The 17,089-nt window shown below is 42.3% G+C and overlaps 1 protein-coding gene across 3 annotated transcripts in view; it reads right to left on the bottom strand.

Moving 5' to 3' along the window:
* LOC122493863 (chondroitin sulfate proteoglycan 4-like) overlaps positions 1–17,089 on the bottom strand; it is a 70,489-nt gene that overhangs the window by 20,856 nt on the left and 32,544 nt on the right. Inside the window, exons 6-8 of one of the 3 annotated variants that reach the window (XM_043598553.1) lie at positions 13,060–13,258; positions 9,558–9,689; positions 7,098–7,172 (exon numbers count right to left, since the gene is read on the bottom strand). In XM_043598553.1, coding sequence (XP_043454488.1) covers positions 7,098–7,172; positions 9,558–9,689; positions 13,060–13,258 — 406 coding nt within the window. The remainder of the gene's footprint in view (positions 1–7,097; positions 7,173–9,557; positions 9,690–13,059; positions 13,259–17,089) is intronic. The other 2 variants (XM_043598563.1, XM_043598571.1) reach the window with 2 other exon arrangements.

Genomic DNA, 17,089 nt, shown 5'->3' with positions numbered 1-17,089 from the left:
TCCCGAAGGCATCTATTTAAGGATGTGATTGGCCACTAGGGCTGGAGATGAAGGAGGGAAACATACCTCCCCAGTCCCCGCCTGATCCTGCACAGCTTACTGATCCCCAAGGGTAAAAGGCAATAGCAGTGTGTGTGGCTCGGAGTGCAGGATGGGGGAGCTGGCTATGTGCACCGAGAGAACAAGAGACAGTGCCCTCCCCTGGGGGTGACAGGCACACCCTGGCCTGCCTGTGGCTGTGTGTGTTCAATGGAGTGTTCATCCGTGGGCATCTGGGGAAGAGGCTGGTTCTTGAGCAAACGTGCAACATTTCCAGAGGACCCCAGACCTGCAGGCTTCACGGACGTTGTGGGGAGGGAGGGACCTTTGCAAATACCAAGGGACGAAGAACCAGGAACACACGAGTTTGTGTGCAAATGTGACCGCATGTAGCAACTAAAGCCCAGAGAGGCTTGGGACATGCAGGGTAGGGCAGTGGTTCTCAAATGGTCTGTGGTGAAGGATCAGGGCTTCCCCCCTCCCCCAATCCTCTGTTCACTGATAGTTTTATAAAATACAATAAAATGTCACAGCAAGGTCAGAGTGGCATACAAAATTCTAAATATTTTCTCTTCTTATCAGTTCACAGACCAGAAGGTGCGTGGACCACAGTTTGGGAGCACAGAGTTGGACTACATACCCCTTTACTTCACACTGACTGGGAGGGAATGTCCCCAGCCTTACAGGGTGGCAGGTCTGAAGGCGAGTCTCATAGTCCTCCTGACCCAGAATCTCACCTTATCTATTCTGTCTTGGCCCTGCTAAAGGCTTAGCATTATGCTTTGCGCAGGGTAGCTCTTGAAGTAGGCACTTTATAAATTGTTTATGAAACAAGTTCATCAGTCAACCACCTAATAAGAACTAAACCTCCTGAAGGACATCTGTTTTGCTTTACTTATCAAGTATTGTAGCCTTAGAAAGCAAGGGCCTCTAATTACAGTGTTTAAACCATATCAAGCTCTTAAAAGTGGGACCTAACTAACAAAGGGGGAAGCTGGCTTTGGGTAAGATTTTTAGACATGTGAGCTTTGTTCTGAGCCTTCGATTTGGAGGCTCCCTTTAAAACGCTGAACAACAAAGGCCCTGCGGTGGCTCAGTCAGTTGAGCATCCGACTTCGGCTCACTTCATGATCTTGTGGGTCTTGAGTTCGAGTCCTGTGACAGGGCTCTCCGCTGTCATCACAGAGCCCTCTTCGGATCCTCTGTCCCCTTCTCTCCCTGGTCCTCTCCCGCCTGTGCTTTCTCTCTCTCTCTCTCTCTCTGTCTCTCAAAAATAAATAAACATTTTAAGAAATGCCTAGCAACAAAAACAAAAGTAAACAAGTTGGAACTACATCAAGCTGAAAAGTGGTCAGCAAAGGAAACCATCAGCAAAATGAAAAGGCAACATATGGAATGGGAGAAAATATTTGGAAACCACGTATCTGGTAAGAGGTTAACATTCAAAATATACAAGGACCTCATACAACTCAATAGCAAGAAAGCCAAATAGCCCAATTTATTTATTTTTTTTCAACGTTTATTTATTTTTGGGACAGAGAGAGACAGAGCATGAACGGGGGAGGGGCAGAGAGAGAGGGAGACACAGAATCGAAAACAGGCTCCAGGCTCTGAGCCATCAGCCCAGAGCCTGACGCGGGGCTCGAACTCACGGACCGCGAGATCATGACCTGGCTGAAGTCGGACGCTTAACCGACTGCGCCACCCAGGCGCCCCACAAATAGCCCAATTTAAAAATAAGCAAGGGAGCTGAATAGATATTTTCTAAAGAAGACATACAATTGGCCCATAGGTACATGAAAAAGTGCTCAACGTCACTAATTATCAGGGAAATGCAAATCAAAACCTGCATGAGATATCTCCTCACCCCTGTTAGGATGTCCATTATCAAAAAGACAAGAAATAACAAATGCTGGTGAGGATGTGGAGACGAGAAAACCCTCATGGACTGTTGGAGGTAATGTAGATTGGTGCAGCCACTGTGGAAAACAGTATGAAGCTCCTCAAAATATTAAAAATGGCGATACTGTATGATCCAGCAATCCCACTTGGTATATATCCAAAGGAAACAAAACCATAATCTTGCAGAAACAAATCATATATACAAATATATATATTATATGTATATATGCATATATATATAATATATATTATTATTCAGGCTTTAAATACAATGAAATTCTGGGGGTGCCTGGTTGGCTCAGTTGGTTAAGCATCCGACTTCAGCTCAGGTCATGATCTCACAGCTGAGTTCAAGCCCCGCATCTGGCTCTGGGCTGACAGCTCAGAGCCTGGAGCCTGCTTCAGATTCTGTGTCCCCCTCTCTCTCTGCCCCTCCCCCATTCATGCTCTGTCTCTCTGTCTCTCTGTCTCTCTGTCTCTCTCTCAAAAATAAATAAAAATTTAAAAAAATTAAAGAGAATGAAATTCTGTCATTTGCAGCAACATGGATGTAGCTGAGAGCATTATGCTAAGGGAAATAAGCCAGAGAAAGAAAGACAAATACTATATGTTATCACTTACCTACAAAAAAAAAAAAATATATATATATATATATATATATATATATATATATTGGGAAAAAAAACCAGTTGAGCTTATTGAAACAGAGAGTGGAAATGTGGTTGCCAGGGGATGGAAAATATAAGAAGAGGTTGATAATCAATACAAACGTTCAGTTATGAAATGAATAGGGTCTGAGGATCTAAAGTATGACACAGTGACTACAGTTGATAGCAATATACTGTATAATTGAAGCTTGCTAAGACAGTAGAACTTAAATGTTCTCACCAGAAGAAGAAGAAGAAGAAGAAGAAGAAAGATAAATATATGAGGTGATAGATTTGTTAATTAACTTGATGGGGGGAATAATCCTTTCACAATGTATGGGTATATCAAATCATCATTTTGCATACTTTGGCTAGCTTAAAAATTTGTTAAGTATACCTCTCTGTAGATCTGAAAAACAGAACAAAATAAAACAAAACAAAATGTCTGAGCCCCTGGGCTGGGTACTGGGTCCTGGGATTCTAGGGGTGAGGCAGGAGTGTCTGCCAATGTCAGCCTCAGGGACACAGTTCAGGCCTGGGTTCAGGACTCCCTTGGCACAATTTTGGCAGTTACCCCAAAATACTCATGTGATGCTTGTAACTGCCTCCCACATTTCTCTTACTTCTTTGCTGCTGAAATTTTTGCAGACACTGCCGTCTTCCAGCTTCTGGAGCTGGGGGCCCAGGATCTGAGGTTGCCAGGGGTGGCCAATAGTCAGTGTTACACGAAGTCAACTATGGCCCATTCTTTGTTACCTGCCAACATAGGGTTCCCTCATTCTGTCAGGTGGATTGTGTTTTTATGTGTGCAGTCTCTGGGTACCCAAAGTTCTCTATCTTCAGCTTTTCTTTGGACCTTTTCCCCACTGAGCCTTCTTTTTTTTTCCAATGCTTATTTATTCATTTTGAAAGAGAGAGAGCATGTGATCAAGATAGGAGAGAGAGAGAGGGAGAGAGAGAGAGAGCCCCCAGCAGGCTCCGCACTGTCAGCGCAGAGCCCTACGCGGGGCTCAACCTCACGAATTGTGAGATCATGACCCGAGCCGAAATCAAGAGTTGGACACTTAACCAACTGAGCCACTCAGGCATCCATCCCACTGTGCCTTCTTAATTATCTCCTTCTTATAAAGGACTCTAACTTTTCACTTATTCCTTCACCTCCAGGGCTACCTTTGGCAGGTAGTGGTGGATAGGAGGGATTCTTTCTTTAAAACAGTATCATAACCTTTTATGTCTTAACCTTTTTGGGGAGAAGACCCACCAGAGATGCTCCAGACCGAGAGCGCTTTTCTCTCAGCCACGGTACATCAGTCCTCATTCCCTTGTCCAGCTGCCTAACCCTGAAGGGTTTCTAGGGTTTAATTCCTATTCAGCAGCCATCCTGGGCATGCTCAGTCAGCAAGACTAGCTGGCTCCATGTTGTAACTGACTGATGAGCATCTTTTCTAGTCCAGCCCAATTCACAGAAAGCCAAACACCATTTTCCCCTCACCCCACCTTGTTTTATGGCAAGGACTGATATCATCAGTGAACTCCAGGCACTTAATTTGGGAAGGATTTCTCTAAGGTCCTACCTACCTGTATATTCCATAGAGTGACCATCCTATAAGAAGTGTGGCAATAGGGGTGCCTGGGTGGCGCAGTCGGTTAAGCGTCCGACTTCAGCCAGGTCACGATCTCGCGGTCCGTGAGTTCGAGCCCCGCGTCGGGCTCTGGGCTGATGGCTCAGAGCCTGGAGCCTGTTTTCGATTCTGTGTCTCCCTCTCTCTCTGCCCCTCCCCCGTTCATGCTCTGTCTCTCTCTGTCCCAAAAATAAATAAACGTTAAAAAAAAATTAAAAAAAAAGAAGTGTGGCAATAAAAGGCTCATGACCATATCTGTTTGGCTAGCCCTCATTCCATATGCACCTCTTAGAAATTTGAAAAGCAAATCTGCATGTGAAAGACTCTGAGTCTCCCAGTAAAGAAATCTACTTTATCCTTCTCTTAAATACAGCATTTCTCAAACATACTTATATCCTATTGTGTTTGTTTCACGAAAAACAACCACCTCCATAACAGCCAGAGTTTCCTGGTCATGAGGCTAGAAGGCTTTGCTCATTTCTTCAACAGACATTAGCAAGTGCCTCGCACATGACAACCTCTACATAAGGGGTAGAGATGTACTAGGAAACAGCACAGACACAGTCCTGCCATTCCTTGTGGATATCATGACAATCCCAAGAAATACAGATTTTTTTTTCCTCACTAAGAAGGGATAAAAAGTGTCAGAGAGGTTAAGCAATTTGCCTAATAGCCAAATGTAGGTCTCACTTACTCCGAAATGAATATTTTTAAAATTGACACTATATTGTCTATACCATACTACTTTAAGCTCAGTGCTGGACTGATAACTGAGTTAGGAAATGTGACGAATCACTCAACAAATCCAACAGATTCTCCTCTCCACTTTCCGAACACATCGTGCCAAACCTCTTCCCTGGTCTTCTCCTCCACAGCCATGCTGGGCTCTCTGGTATGCTCACCCCTCTTTGTTGCCATTCACTGAAATGCACTTATTCTGAAGGGACAGCTCAGGACCTGTCTGGTCAAAGAGCTCCCCCTGACTATTGCAGTCTGTGGGAGATTTCCCTCCCCTGAACTCATGTCGCTTACCCAGTGGTCGCTTACTCACTGGACCCTTAGCATATGCTATGCATGGTTAGTGTACTCTTAAGTCTAAGTCTCTTAGTTCACCAATTAGTAAGCCTTTAATTTTTTTCCTTGAGAATTGACAATCTTCTTACACTTCTGGATTATCTCCCACTAAGTCTTACAATATTCAAATCAGTGTTGCAAGACTAGCTGACTAAAAGGTTTTTAGGAATCTCTGCTCCAAACTCTAGCAACACAGTGTGATTTCTTTCTGCTTTCTTCTCTCCCTCAATTCCCACCTCAAAGGACAGATGGCCCGTTGGTGAGATGTGATTCCCTCTGTAGCATGACTGAACCCCAAGGGGATTGAAGTAACACAGTCTGCTATGAATACCCTTCACTGATCAGCTACTGTGTAAGCTTATATTCTAGACTCGTTTGAAAAAACTCTCCAAGTCAACCCCTCCCCAACACTCTTTGTAAAAGAGCCAAGTGCCATTTGCATATGCAGAAAAACTAGGTCCTGAGGTCACAATATGTTCTAACATGTCACAACTGAAGAAAAACAAACACATTCGATAGTAGCATTCAAGGTGAGAAACTGGTTATAAAATTATAAAATTTTCTGGGGAATAAATTTTGCAGGAAGAAATAGAACATGTGTGTATGTGTGTATGAGTATTTATCTATACATATACATACACAAAATAACAAAATTAAAATATCCATTGAGTAGATGTTTTTTCTTCATTCATACACAAAAAGAGGTCATTTAGAACTGCAGTCCGTCCTACTTTAAAATAACTGAGTTAAAAAATGCCTTTCAAACTAGGCAGGGCACAGAAGCTATGGTTAACCTTAAAATAGTCACCCATTAAGTACTCCTACAAGTATTTTGGCTCATCCTACAAATTCTTACAGGTCTCAAGTCAGGGCCACTTTTTAAGACTGAGTCCACAAGGAAGGCAAAATAGCATGGCCAAAGTCTGCCAGGCTGGTGGTCAAAGTCCAACTGGTATGGGGACTAGTGTAAGTAAAAAAAAAAAAAAAAAAAAAATAGTTAACTGATGCTGGGTTGCCGTATTTCCTTACTCGAAGGGAGCAAAACACACAAAATTTCTACATCATCATCGCCATTACTAAATTGCTGTGCATATTCTCCTGATTGTGTATGTCAATCCACCAATGATATATCGTGGAGACAAAATAAAGAGCCTCCATGATGACCTCGTTCTCGGAGAACTGCTGTTCTAAAATGGACACAGCCCTGGAACACAGTCACGCACAGAAAGGAGAAAAGCTGCCATGATTCCAGCACAAGATTTGGGGTTGAGAGTTGGCACTCGGTCTTGGGCTTATGATTCCTATTAGTTCTGTGACTCTGAAACTGCCTGAGCACCAATGTTTTTTTTATCAACATTGCATCATGCCAAATAGGGGTGATGCAACTTCCTTTTATAGACATTCTTTCATTTAAATCCTTAAAACAATCCACTGTAGTAGATAAAGATGAAAAGCACAGTAAAAACACAGGTAGTGATAGTATCTGAATGTCCATTCTATAACAAGAATAGATTTCCTGCTATTATGGTTTTATAAAATCTATAGTTCTATAAAAAGCATTAGAATTTCCCTGATATTTTAGAACCTATAGGTCAACTGGAGTCTGACAAGAGCAGCAGTAGCTGACAGCTGACACCTGGAGTCACATTGGAAGGGGGGCATGGAGTGCCTCCCTTCCCTTTCAGCCAAAGTACTGGCTAATAGATGAGGGAGGCAGAGGTCACTTAGAGCCTGTTCTCAGCAGCACCTGTCATGATGAGGGGTGTCCTGAGGGAAGAGGAAGAGTGGGGCATCTATCATCATTCCCCAATACCTTCACACAGCAGCAGAGACCAACATCCTTCAGTGGCTAGTGGAGAAGCCGACTGAGCAAGGCTCACTTGCGTCCCTAGAGAAAGGAGGAGGTGTGGTCATCTGAACCACGCCCACACTAGATCCGAGAGGGGCCCGCACCACTCGGGACGTTAGGATAGGAAAAACACCAAGAACAGCTGGACCAATTGACCCGTCAGGTCCGTCCCAACTCGTAAATCTGGGACTCTGCACTTGTCATTTCCACACCCACCCAAGTGGAGATTTTATCAGACATAGCCACCTAATGGAAATGTACGTGAAACTTCAACTTCCTTCCTACTGGCCAGGAGCTGGGAGTTGGAAACGAATCACAATCTGGGGATGGGGGGCGACTCGGAAACCAATAGCAGACTTTCGGTGCTAGCTAGGGGGAAGCTTGGAAAATGGAGCCGCTTCTGTTGGGATGTAGGAAGAATGCACAAGGTCCGGTGTGGGGTTCTCAGACACAGGGAGGCCGTGTCAGGATGGGGGCAGGCCACATTGGAAAGGGAAAAGAGTCAGTTACTCCCGGCTGAGCCCAGATATTACACAGAGGGCTATGAAAACTACATGTTTTGCATAATTCCACAAAAGTGACAATTTGGTCCACTTTCACGTATTTTTCTTGCTAAACTAATATTCAGTAAAACAGGCGTCAGAAACCCAAAACTTTCTAAGCTGTGGTGGCTTTAACTCCCCTGTAGGCTAACACAACTGTCATCAATTACTAAACCAGAGTTTAGCCAGAATAGATGAAGAGTATTTAGTCTTTTGCGGCAACCAGATTTACTCTGATTTCAGAACTTTTTTTTTTTTTTTTTTGGTAAATTATTACATTTTCAGATTCCTAGTTTGCTTATTTTTAAACACTAAATGCCAGCCGAATTGCCTTGAAAAAAATCGATGAAAACATCACAGTTATTCCCAGAGAAAAATTATGGGACATAAAACCGTTTGGGGAATAAAAGAATTTGGGTCAAGGTATCTTTAACTGGACTTTAATAAGGTTTCTTTTCAGGAGCTCAAATGCTGAGGCGACTAAAACTTTCAATTATTTCTCTTAAAAAACTGTGTTTTTGTTGAAGTTACTGTGACTTTTCCCTAGGTTTCCCTTAGAAGTATGCGAGTTTTATCCCCCATTTATTGGTGGCACAGCTAAATCACATTGTCTCTGTAAGCCACAAATCCTGCCAGGTCCCCTGTAAATATATCATCTACCTCACATGGATGTAAGGACTCAAAGATTAGAACAGTGCCTAGCCCCACGGATCTCAATCCTGGCTGTGCTTCAGAACCACCTGGAACTTAGAAAACATAACGATGGCCGTTCCTATCGCAGACACTCCAGTATAAGGGGTATAAAGTAAGGCCCAGGCACTGCTATGTTTTTAAATTTTTTTTCTTAATGTTTTATTATTTATTTTTGAGAGAGAGAGACAGAGAGAGAGAGACAGAGTGTGAGCAAGGGAGGGGCAGAGAGAGAGAGGGAGACACAGAATCCAAAGCAGCTCCAGGCTCTGTGCCATCAACACAGAGTCTGACGCAGGCCTCGAACTCACCGGCTGTGACATCATGACCTGAGCCGAAATCTGATGCTTAACTGCCCGAGCCACCCAGGCACCCTGAGGCACTGCTATTTTTAAAAGCTTCCTGGTTGAGAACAACCGGCTAAAGTGACTATAGAATAACCATAATTAATGAAATGATTAATATCTTTCTCCATCTATGTTTTACTGGTAACACACACCACGTAAACAAGTCACTGTGCACGTTTTTGGTTTTGTTTTTTTAAACTGTAATATAAATTTAACTGTTTTCTGTTTGGTCTCCCTCAGTGCATTCTTTTTAAATAGCAAGTTTAAATATTTGTTCTTCTTTTTTATCACCTCTGCCATTGGGCAAATCTTTCCCTATCTCCGCAATAAGGGTATTGAGCCAGAGATGTGCACTTTGATTTTTCCATCTCCGCCAAGCCGAGATTCTTGGCAAATAGCAGTCCAGAGGCTTCAGGGCCCTGAAGCCAGCACTCAATGGAATCCCTCACAGCCCTCTGATGCATAGGGTTTTTATATTTAGAAAAAGGAAATCCAAGATTCAGACGGTCACTGCAGAGCCTGGCCCCCCTTGCTTTGTCAAGGACCCTACGGAGGGAGTAGGGAAAAAGTGCACGTGCGTCATGACTCTTTCAGGGACTCTGGTCTCCCACTGCCCTTCACCGGCACATCTTCTCTGAGGAGCAGGAGAAGGGAAAGAGAGAAGGGGTGGACAGAGCCAGCCTAGTTTCTGCTGAGTTCCTGCAAAGACAGAATTCTTTCCGTGACTTTATAACTGTTGTTGGTATCACTCGATGGTAAATGATGGCACTTCTTCCTTGCAGGTAGACCTTTCTAAATAAATTGAAAACCACTTACCCCCAAATGCACTCAAGTTAAAATCTTACCTGGAAAGATGCTCAATCCTCGGTTTACTTCTAAGCTAATGGTCAGGGCTCGAGCGGTGATGCTAAATATTTGTCGCGGTGCAAAGTTCAAACCATCAGTAACCTGAAAGTTAAAGCCTCCTGACATGGCTCCTTCAAAAGAAGAATTACGCCTTGGTCACTTTGGTTGTTCTGCAAAAGCCACCCCCTTTCACCCTGTCTCCCACCTGATCCCACTGCCAAGCACCCCCTATCAACGGAAGAATGTGTGCATAGAGTCACTGAGCTCAGCAAACCAAATGTTGCCAAAATGTGAAGTTAAAAGAACAGTAATAAAGGTCTAAAATGCATATTTCTCCTCCCCGCCATGACCTAATAAGAGAAAGCAAAGATGTTACCTCCAAGAAATTAAAAAAAAATCTTTTAAACATATTCATCACCTGCATTTTATTATCTTGGCATCAGTTTACGCCACCAAAAGTAATGTCTGCATGCTGCACACATGTACATGCACACACACACACACACACACACACACAAGCAGTTTCTGAAATATTGATAATGCTTACTTAATAATACTAAAGTCAAAACTAGGGGGTAGTAAATAACACTTAGTCCCTCCCTCCAAATAATTTCTAATTATTCACTGAACTCAAACTAGCTGTTTTCTGCTAAGGTGGCAAAAAGTGGGGAAGGTGATCCAGGCCCGGCTTTTGTTATATTCCTCCAAGAGGAGAAAGGTACTCCCACACTTCTAAGGATTAGTGCTATCAATAAAGTTATAAATTAACTTGTGTGTGTTACAGAAATTGAGACAGGCCCCCTATCGATCCCGTCCCCAGGAGCGCTTTACCAGTCTGACTCACAAAGCACCAGGCAAGCTCACAATGTAGACAGCCTGATGTTCGCATTCCCATCACCCTTTGAAAATGTTCAGCCAGCAGTAAATCTGGAGGCCCACGGGTCTTTGCATCATGTAATGGGTAGAAATGTCCCCTTTGTTGCCCTCAGGGACATGTGGCAAGGAAAAAGGAGGCAGGGTCAGACTCTGCAGTTACGTACAAGTACTCCCTTAATAACACAATTTAATAAAGAGCTGGTCGATGGCCTGCCAGCCTCTCGAGTTTCTGTTATCTATGCAAACCCAGAATTCTGACTCCTCACAAAAAAAGGTTACAGACTTTATAAAAGTTCCCAATACACTCAAGAGTCATAGTTTAAAAAAGAGAGAGAGAGAGAAAATTCTGAGTCTGCCTAATTTAAAACAGGGACCCACAATCAAATTTTATTTGTTTGTTTTCTGGCTTGCTTGTTTTCACTAGAAATAGCACTTCGAGAGTTGTATTTAATGGAACATGAAATTAGGGAGAGAATGCTTTCTGCCACTAGGCACTTTCAACATTTCACGAATCCAGAAACAAAGTGGGAATGGAATCAAAAGGAATTCTATCAAAATGAATACTAGAATGATACATTGGGAATGCTCTAACCATCACACTATGGCCAAAAAGAGGAAAGGACAGAAACGTGAGCGTAGGGGTGACCTATAGATTTTCTGTTGTACAACCTCAGATCTTTCTGACAGTACTTTGCAAAGGGCAGTCTGAAATCACTTAGCCTCCCACGTCATGCCTTTATCAACCTACTTAGGTTGTTATGTGAAAAATGAATTGGGTTAATGGCAGAGCACTTTGCAAATATAAATGCTAAGAGGGACTAATTAAACCTAAGCCTGTGTGTGGGGTCGATGATGGACAGATGTAGCTGAGGGGACCAGCTGGTCTCAGCAACAGCCCCCCCTGCAGCTGGGCTCCAGCCACTTTGAGGGTCATCACTGCCTCTGCAGCCGTTTAGAAGATGGAATGGATTGACTTTCAAAGAGCTTGCCTTAACTGTCCTTCTTGCTTTTTTAGGAGAAATTATTTCCCTTACCAGCCAAAAGCGAACACGGACCTGGTAGTTGACAATTAAAATGAGTCCAGAGCGCTAATTTTCATTTTAGTCCTTCACTGCAAATAATCACTGTAGTTCTTCAACTGACTCTGGCCTCCAGTGGGGTGGCAGAGAGTGGAGAAAGCCCACCTTTATGGTCAGATCAACTTACATCTTTCTGAGCTTCAGTTTCTTCATCTCTAAAATGGGGTCACTACCTCGCATGGCTCAGAGAACTTCTGCAGAGTAAATGAAGTGGGTCATGTGACCACACTTCCTGTGGTGCCAGCAAGGGCCAGAGAGTCAATGATTCCTTTTCATTGCAAACTACATAGTTGTAGGAATCGGAAACTTCCCTTGGGGGAGTCGCTAGAACAGTTCTCCGGATTTTGAAAATATGATAATCTTTTCGAAAAATAAAAACATTTCTAGGCCCTCGTCTAATAATACTCAGATTGTCAGTATCTAATCAAAACCACACATCGTTGGCGGAAACTTCCTATTAATTCAGTGCCTATTTAAATGAATTGTATCTTATTAATCAGCACATCTGCACACATTTAAAAAATGAGAACACGCATACATGGAAAAGATCATCCAGTCTAGGAACAATGCTTTCGTCCGTATGTGGTAGATTTAGTATCTTGTTGCAATAAAATTAACCCTAGAGGTCCTCAGGCTACGGGTTTGGAACTGCTAGTTGAGAGCGCTCACATAATAAATTATTTTCAGATTATTTGGGGATTCTTTCCGTTAACTGCAAAGATTAGGAAATTACTATATTTGAATTTAGAAGATTTTTTTAACTTTATTTTCTCTACTATATTTTCAAAGAAGTTAATAAAAATGGCTGACCAGGTTTGACTGCCAGCTTTCCCATCATGCCCCCTGGATCATACACCTTCCCATTCATTCCTACAGGCTGGGAATGGGCTCATTCCCCCCTCTGTCCAGTGACAAGGGCAGCCTGGAAACAAAACCAGGCTGGATCACCCCTTCTGCAGATTTACAGTGACTGTCTGGCTTATTGATTAACAGAAGGAAGGAAAAAAAAAAGGCTTTTAATGTCAGAGTCTTTTAGAATTACAGTTATAGTCACTCATTAGTTTATTCACGTGTTCACCTATTTAATGTTTGTTTTGTTCATTAATGTATCTCTAACATAAGGATCATTACTCGGCACATAATAGGTATTCAATATTTCATTCTTTCAACAAATGTTTGCACTCTCGTGCGGAAGACAGACAACAAACAAATAAACAAAGCACTCTCTACTATCATGTCAGGAAGTCAGTAAGGGAGGGGGAGGGACAAAGACTAGATGCTCTTTTAATGGGCGGTCAGGAAAAGGCTCTCTGAGAACGTTATATTTGAGCATCGACCTTACATGACCATGTGAGTAAGCCATGTGTGAGTTATAGGTGCTCTCTGATGTTTGCTATCATTAGCCTTACAAAAATGTGCCACTTAAAAAAAAAATTACAGGGTTTTTGGATGGCTTGTGGTTTTCAGTCAGCAACTGCTAAGTTTGACTCTCATGTTAGCCTCTGATGGAAACATATTTTAATTTCACATCGTTTCTATGACATACCAGTGTGTACAAACACTACCAGGCCCTTGTTAATTTGAGCCTGGGTGAAGTTCTGGATGCTTTGGCCAGGAAAGGACTTGAGAGCCAAATGCCCGTTGCTGGGTGGACTGACCCAGTAGATGAGGTCCTGTGGGGAGGAGTCCTCATCTTCCGCACAGAGGTCCTCACTGGTAATCTCGGTGACAGAATTCGCCCATACCTTAAAAAGAAGAGAAGCACAGATCTTGCAAAGACCAGTTCCAGTCACGTCCCACAAGTAAACTAGATAGCTATGCTACTCTGGCTTCTTGCACAAAGATTGAAAAACTAAAGCAATTCAGGGGCCCCTGGGTGGCTCAGTCAGTTAAAGCGTCCAGTATCGGCTCAGGTCATGATCTCGCCGTTCCTGAGTTCGAGCCCCGTGTCGGGCTCTGTGCTGACAGCTCGGAGCCTGGAGCCTGCTTTGGATTCTGTGTCTCCCTCTCTCTCTGACCCTCCCCCACTCAAGGTCTGTCTCTCTCAAAAATAAATAACGATTAAAAAAAAAAACGAAAGCAATTCACTACAGCTTTTAAACTATGAGGATTCTTAATTCAAAACAGACATATAATTAAATACCTGATGAAATACAGGACGTGCTGTAGTGCTTGTTGAATTTATGAGGTTTATGAAGTCCCAATTAAAAAATAGCATTTGTAATTATTTATTCAAAATTAATTGTTTAAAGTGCACATTTACTTACATAAAGTATAATAACAATAAAAGTTGATGGCTGCTAAGCTCCTTCTGTACGCTTGGCATATGCTAAGGACGGAAGCATATGCAAAGATTCCACACGGAATTTTAGAAAATCCTAGAACCTACTTCATGAGGTTGATTTAAGGATTTCTATTTATTATTTTAAGAGGCGAATGATTTCACCAGATCTTAAATATTTGAGGGAAAACACACATTGCACACTGAAAACATTTTCCTTTATCTTACCTGTCTTGCAGGAAAACACATACCTGGTGCCTATGGCCTTGCAATGTTTGCTGTGCGGGTAGCTCATCTACAATTATTTTTGAGTAATAGTCTCTATTTTCCAATTACATTTAAGATATATTTACCTTGCCTAAATACCTTCGTTCCACAATTCACCATTAATTGAGCATCTACCATGTTCCAGGCAATGTTCTGGGTGCTTACAATTCATCAGTAAAAGAGACAGAGTCCCATCCTCATGAAGCCTACATTCCAGCAGGAGGGGATGAAGGGATACGGGGAAGAAACAACAGTCCTAATAAAGAAATGAACAACGTGGACTGTTAGGAGTTCCCTGGCACTGTGAAAAAAAAAGTGAAATAGAGCAAAATGAGGGGCTCAGAAGTGGGAGAATGTTAAATAGGAGGCTCATTTGAGGAAAACTGGAAGGAAGTGAAGGAGGAGCCATGTGGATATCTGGGGAAAGAACATCCAGGCAGAGGGAACAGCCCAAAGGTAGGAGCAAGCTTCAGCTGTATGAGGAGCAGCAAGGAGGTCAGTATGGCAGGAGAAGAACAAGTGAGATGAAGAAGACAAGAAGAGGAGTCAAGAACGTAGTGGAAGGTCAAATCCTGCAGCGTCTTGATGGCCACTGTAAGAACTTTGGCTTTTACTTGAGTGCAATGGGGAATCATCGTAGGGCTTTAGGTGAGGAGTAACTGGGCTTCTGTGTCAAGAATAGACCATGGGAAGGCAGGGGTAGAAGCAGAGAGACCACTTAGCAGGTGACTGTAATAGTCCCAGAGAGGGATGAGAGAACAGAGTGGCCAGAAGTGGTTGAGGTGGTAAGAAGTGGTCAAATTCTAGGTGCATGTTGAAGAAGGAGCCAACAGGGTTTCCGATGAATCAGATGCGGTGAGGCGTGGAAGAAGGAGAGGTGGAAGAATGAAAGAACGACTCCCTGGTTTGGGCCTCAAAACCCAGAAGGACAGAATGATCATCAACTGAAATGAGGAGATCTGCAGATAGGGTGGATTTGGGAAGTAAGATCAGGAATTCAGCCGTGAACATGTTGAGTTGAAAATATATATTTAGACATTGAATCACATTTGATGGAACGAGGCTGTCTTGAGTTTCTATAACCACGCAGTCACATGGTATTCCACTAACACTAAAAATGGGTGGCATTATCGCTAACTAAAATTTCATATTTCTATCTGTATTTATAAATGTCTTCCCTATAGAAACGCTATGCATACTTTCAAGCTTACGTCATTCTTTGCTCCCTCTCTAGAGCCTTATCATCTATGCTTGTTACCAACTTGTTTAAAAATTCAATCCTAAGTGATTTAAAAGATATCTCTCTGGTCTAAGGGGCTGCTTTCCTTGGTAGTGTAGGGAGCTGGTGAAATATCTTAATTCATTCCCACTCATTATCTAATAACGATTTAAATAGAATTTGAGAAAGGGATGTCAGGAAATACATGATCCTACATTTTCATATGAGGCATGATACACCATTTCAGCTATGTAACCTTGGGCACGTTTCTTAATTTCCCTCTGCCTTAATTGCCTCATTAGTAAGCTGGGAATGATAGAATTATTACAGATAATGAGTGATTTGAGTTATATAAAGTACTTACAATAAGCTTCACCTGGCGCATAGTAAGAATTCAATAAACATTAGCTTTACATTATCCATATCCTTCATCAGAGTTGGTTCTAAAGATAGAATACGTTTTTTTTTTTTAACATTACTTAAAAATCATTTGGAGTGTCATGATTACCATTACTGGAGCCCTTCTATAACATGAACTTCAGCTTTTCTTTAATTCCACAGCATCTCTCCATAATTTGGGGTGCATAGTTCATTTGTTTCATGATTGTACTGTCAATGGATGCTCTTACATCTTGGCTTTGGGAATATGCCCACTGAGGACTTTTCAGCCCTAAACTCTAAGGACATCAGTTTTTTTAATCGCTCTCAGGATTGCTGATCAGCCTAATGTTCAAATGATAAGGCTTTGGTCTTCAGTTCATCACGGAAAGCCGCCAGTGTCTCTAAAATATACAATTGGACTATTTAACAAAATTCCAAGGCCGCTGACTCTACTTTTTCACTTTTTACACTTTAAAATCCACCCACGTGTCTTATTCTCCTTTCTTTAGGAACATAAGCTGGTTTGGAAATGCACTGCCATTCTCTTCCTGTGACTCGTAGATACTCATTTTTTCCAGGACTGTGCATACAGAAGCTGGATGAAGCATGTTTTCCACTGTGGCTACTCTCCCATGCTACTCTCCTTTTGCCCCCTCTTGCCTCTGTAATATACCATCTTTCAAAACAAGTGGAAAACCTGCCACTCAAAACAAGACCTGGTAACTTCAGGTCTTCATTTCCACTCAAACCAAATTTAGCTCAGTTCACAGCCCCACTGCTTTGGGTGAGGCTCGATTTAGTGCCCGGTCGTTGGTAAAATAGTCACATCTAAAAAAAATTTTAACGCATTTATTGGAATACATTTTTTTAAATTCACCTTTAAATTAAACAGAAGGCCAGTGGAATTTAGAGACCTAATTACAATCCAGGATAATCCTAATTATGATCCTAATGTTTAAAAACCCAGACCTCTGTTTTGAGCTTCATGTGAGGGATGTGAAGTGTTTCTAAAGTTACCATCCCACTATCCGACCCTTCTAGGCCTTCAGTCAAAATCTCAGGCTTTGCTGCCCTAATTCTTCCACTGTCCCAAGCTCTCAAAGCTTTTTTTAGTGATGACAAGTACTTATCAGAAACAAACGAATGGTTCTATTCTGGGTATAAAAGACAACAACAAAACAAAATGTACAGTACTGAAAGCCAAAGTTGAAAAACAGGAAAATGAAGCCCCCTTGTGGACACAGATACGTTTGGTCAGCTATGCCCCAAAATTCCTGGTCATACTTGAATACAAAAGTACTCAGGAGAATATATTTCATGATAAAATGCAAAGGGTTCACCTGAGTTGGTCTAACTCCACGTCCTAACTCCAGGGTGTCACAATGGAAATGATTTCCTGCACCACTGAATGACTTTGGAGTCCAACCA

This window comes from Prionailurus bengalensis, chromosome A1, assembly GCF_016509475.1.
Source record: "Prionailurus bengalensis isolate Pbe53 chromosome A1, Fcat_Pben_1.1_paternal_pri, whole genome shotgun sequence".
NCBI classification, from domain to species: Eukaryota; Metazoa; Chordata; class Mammalia; order Carnivora; family Felidae; genus Prionailurus; species Prionailurus bengalensis.
Note: the sequence above shows the minus strand (reverse complement) of the source record. Positions and strands in the feature narration are given on the sequence as shown.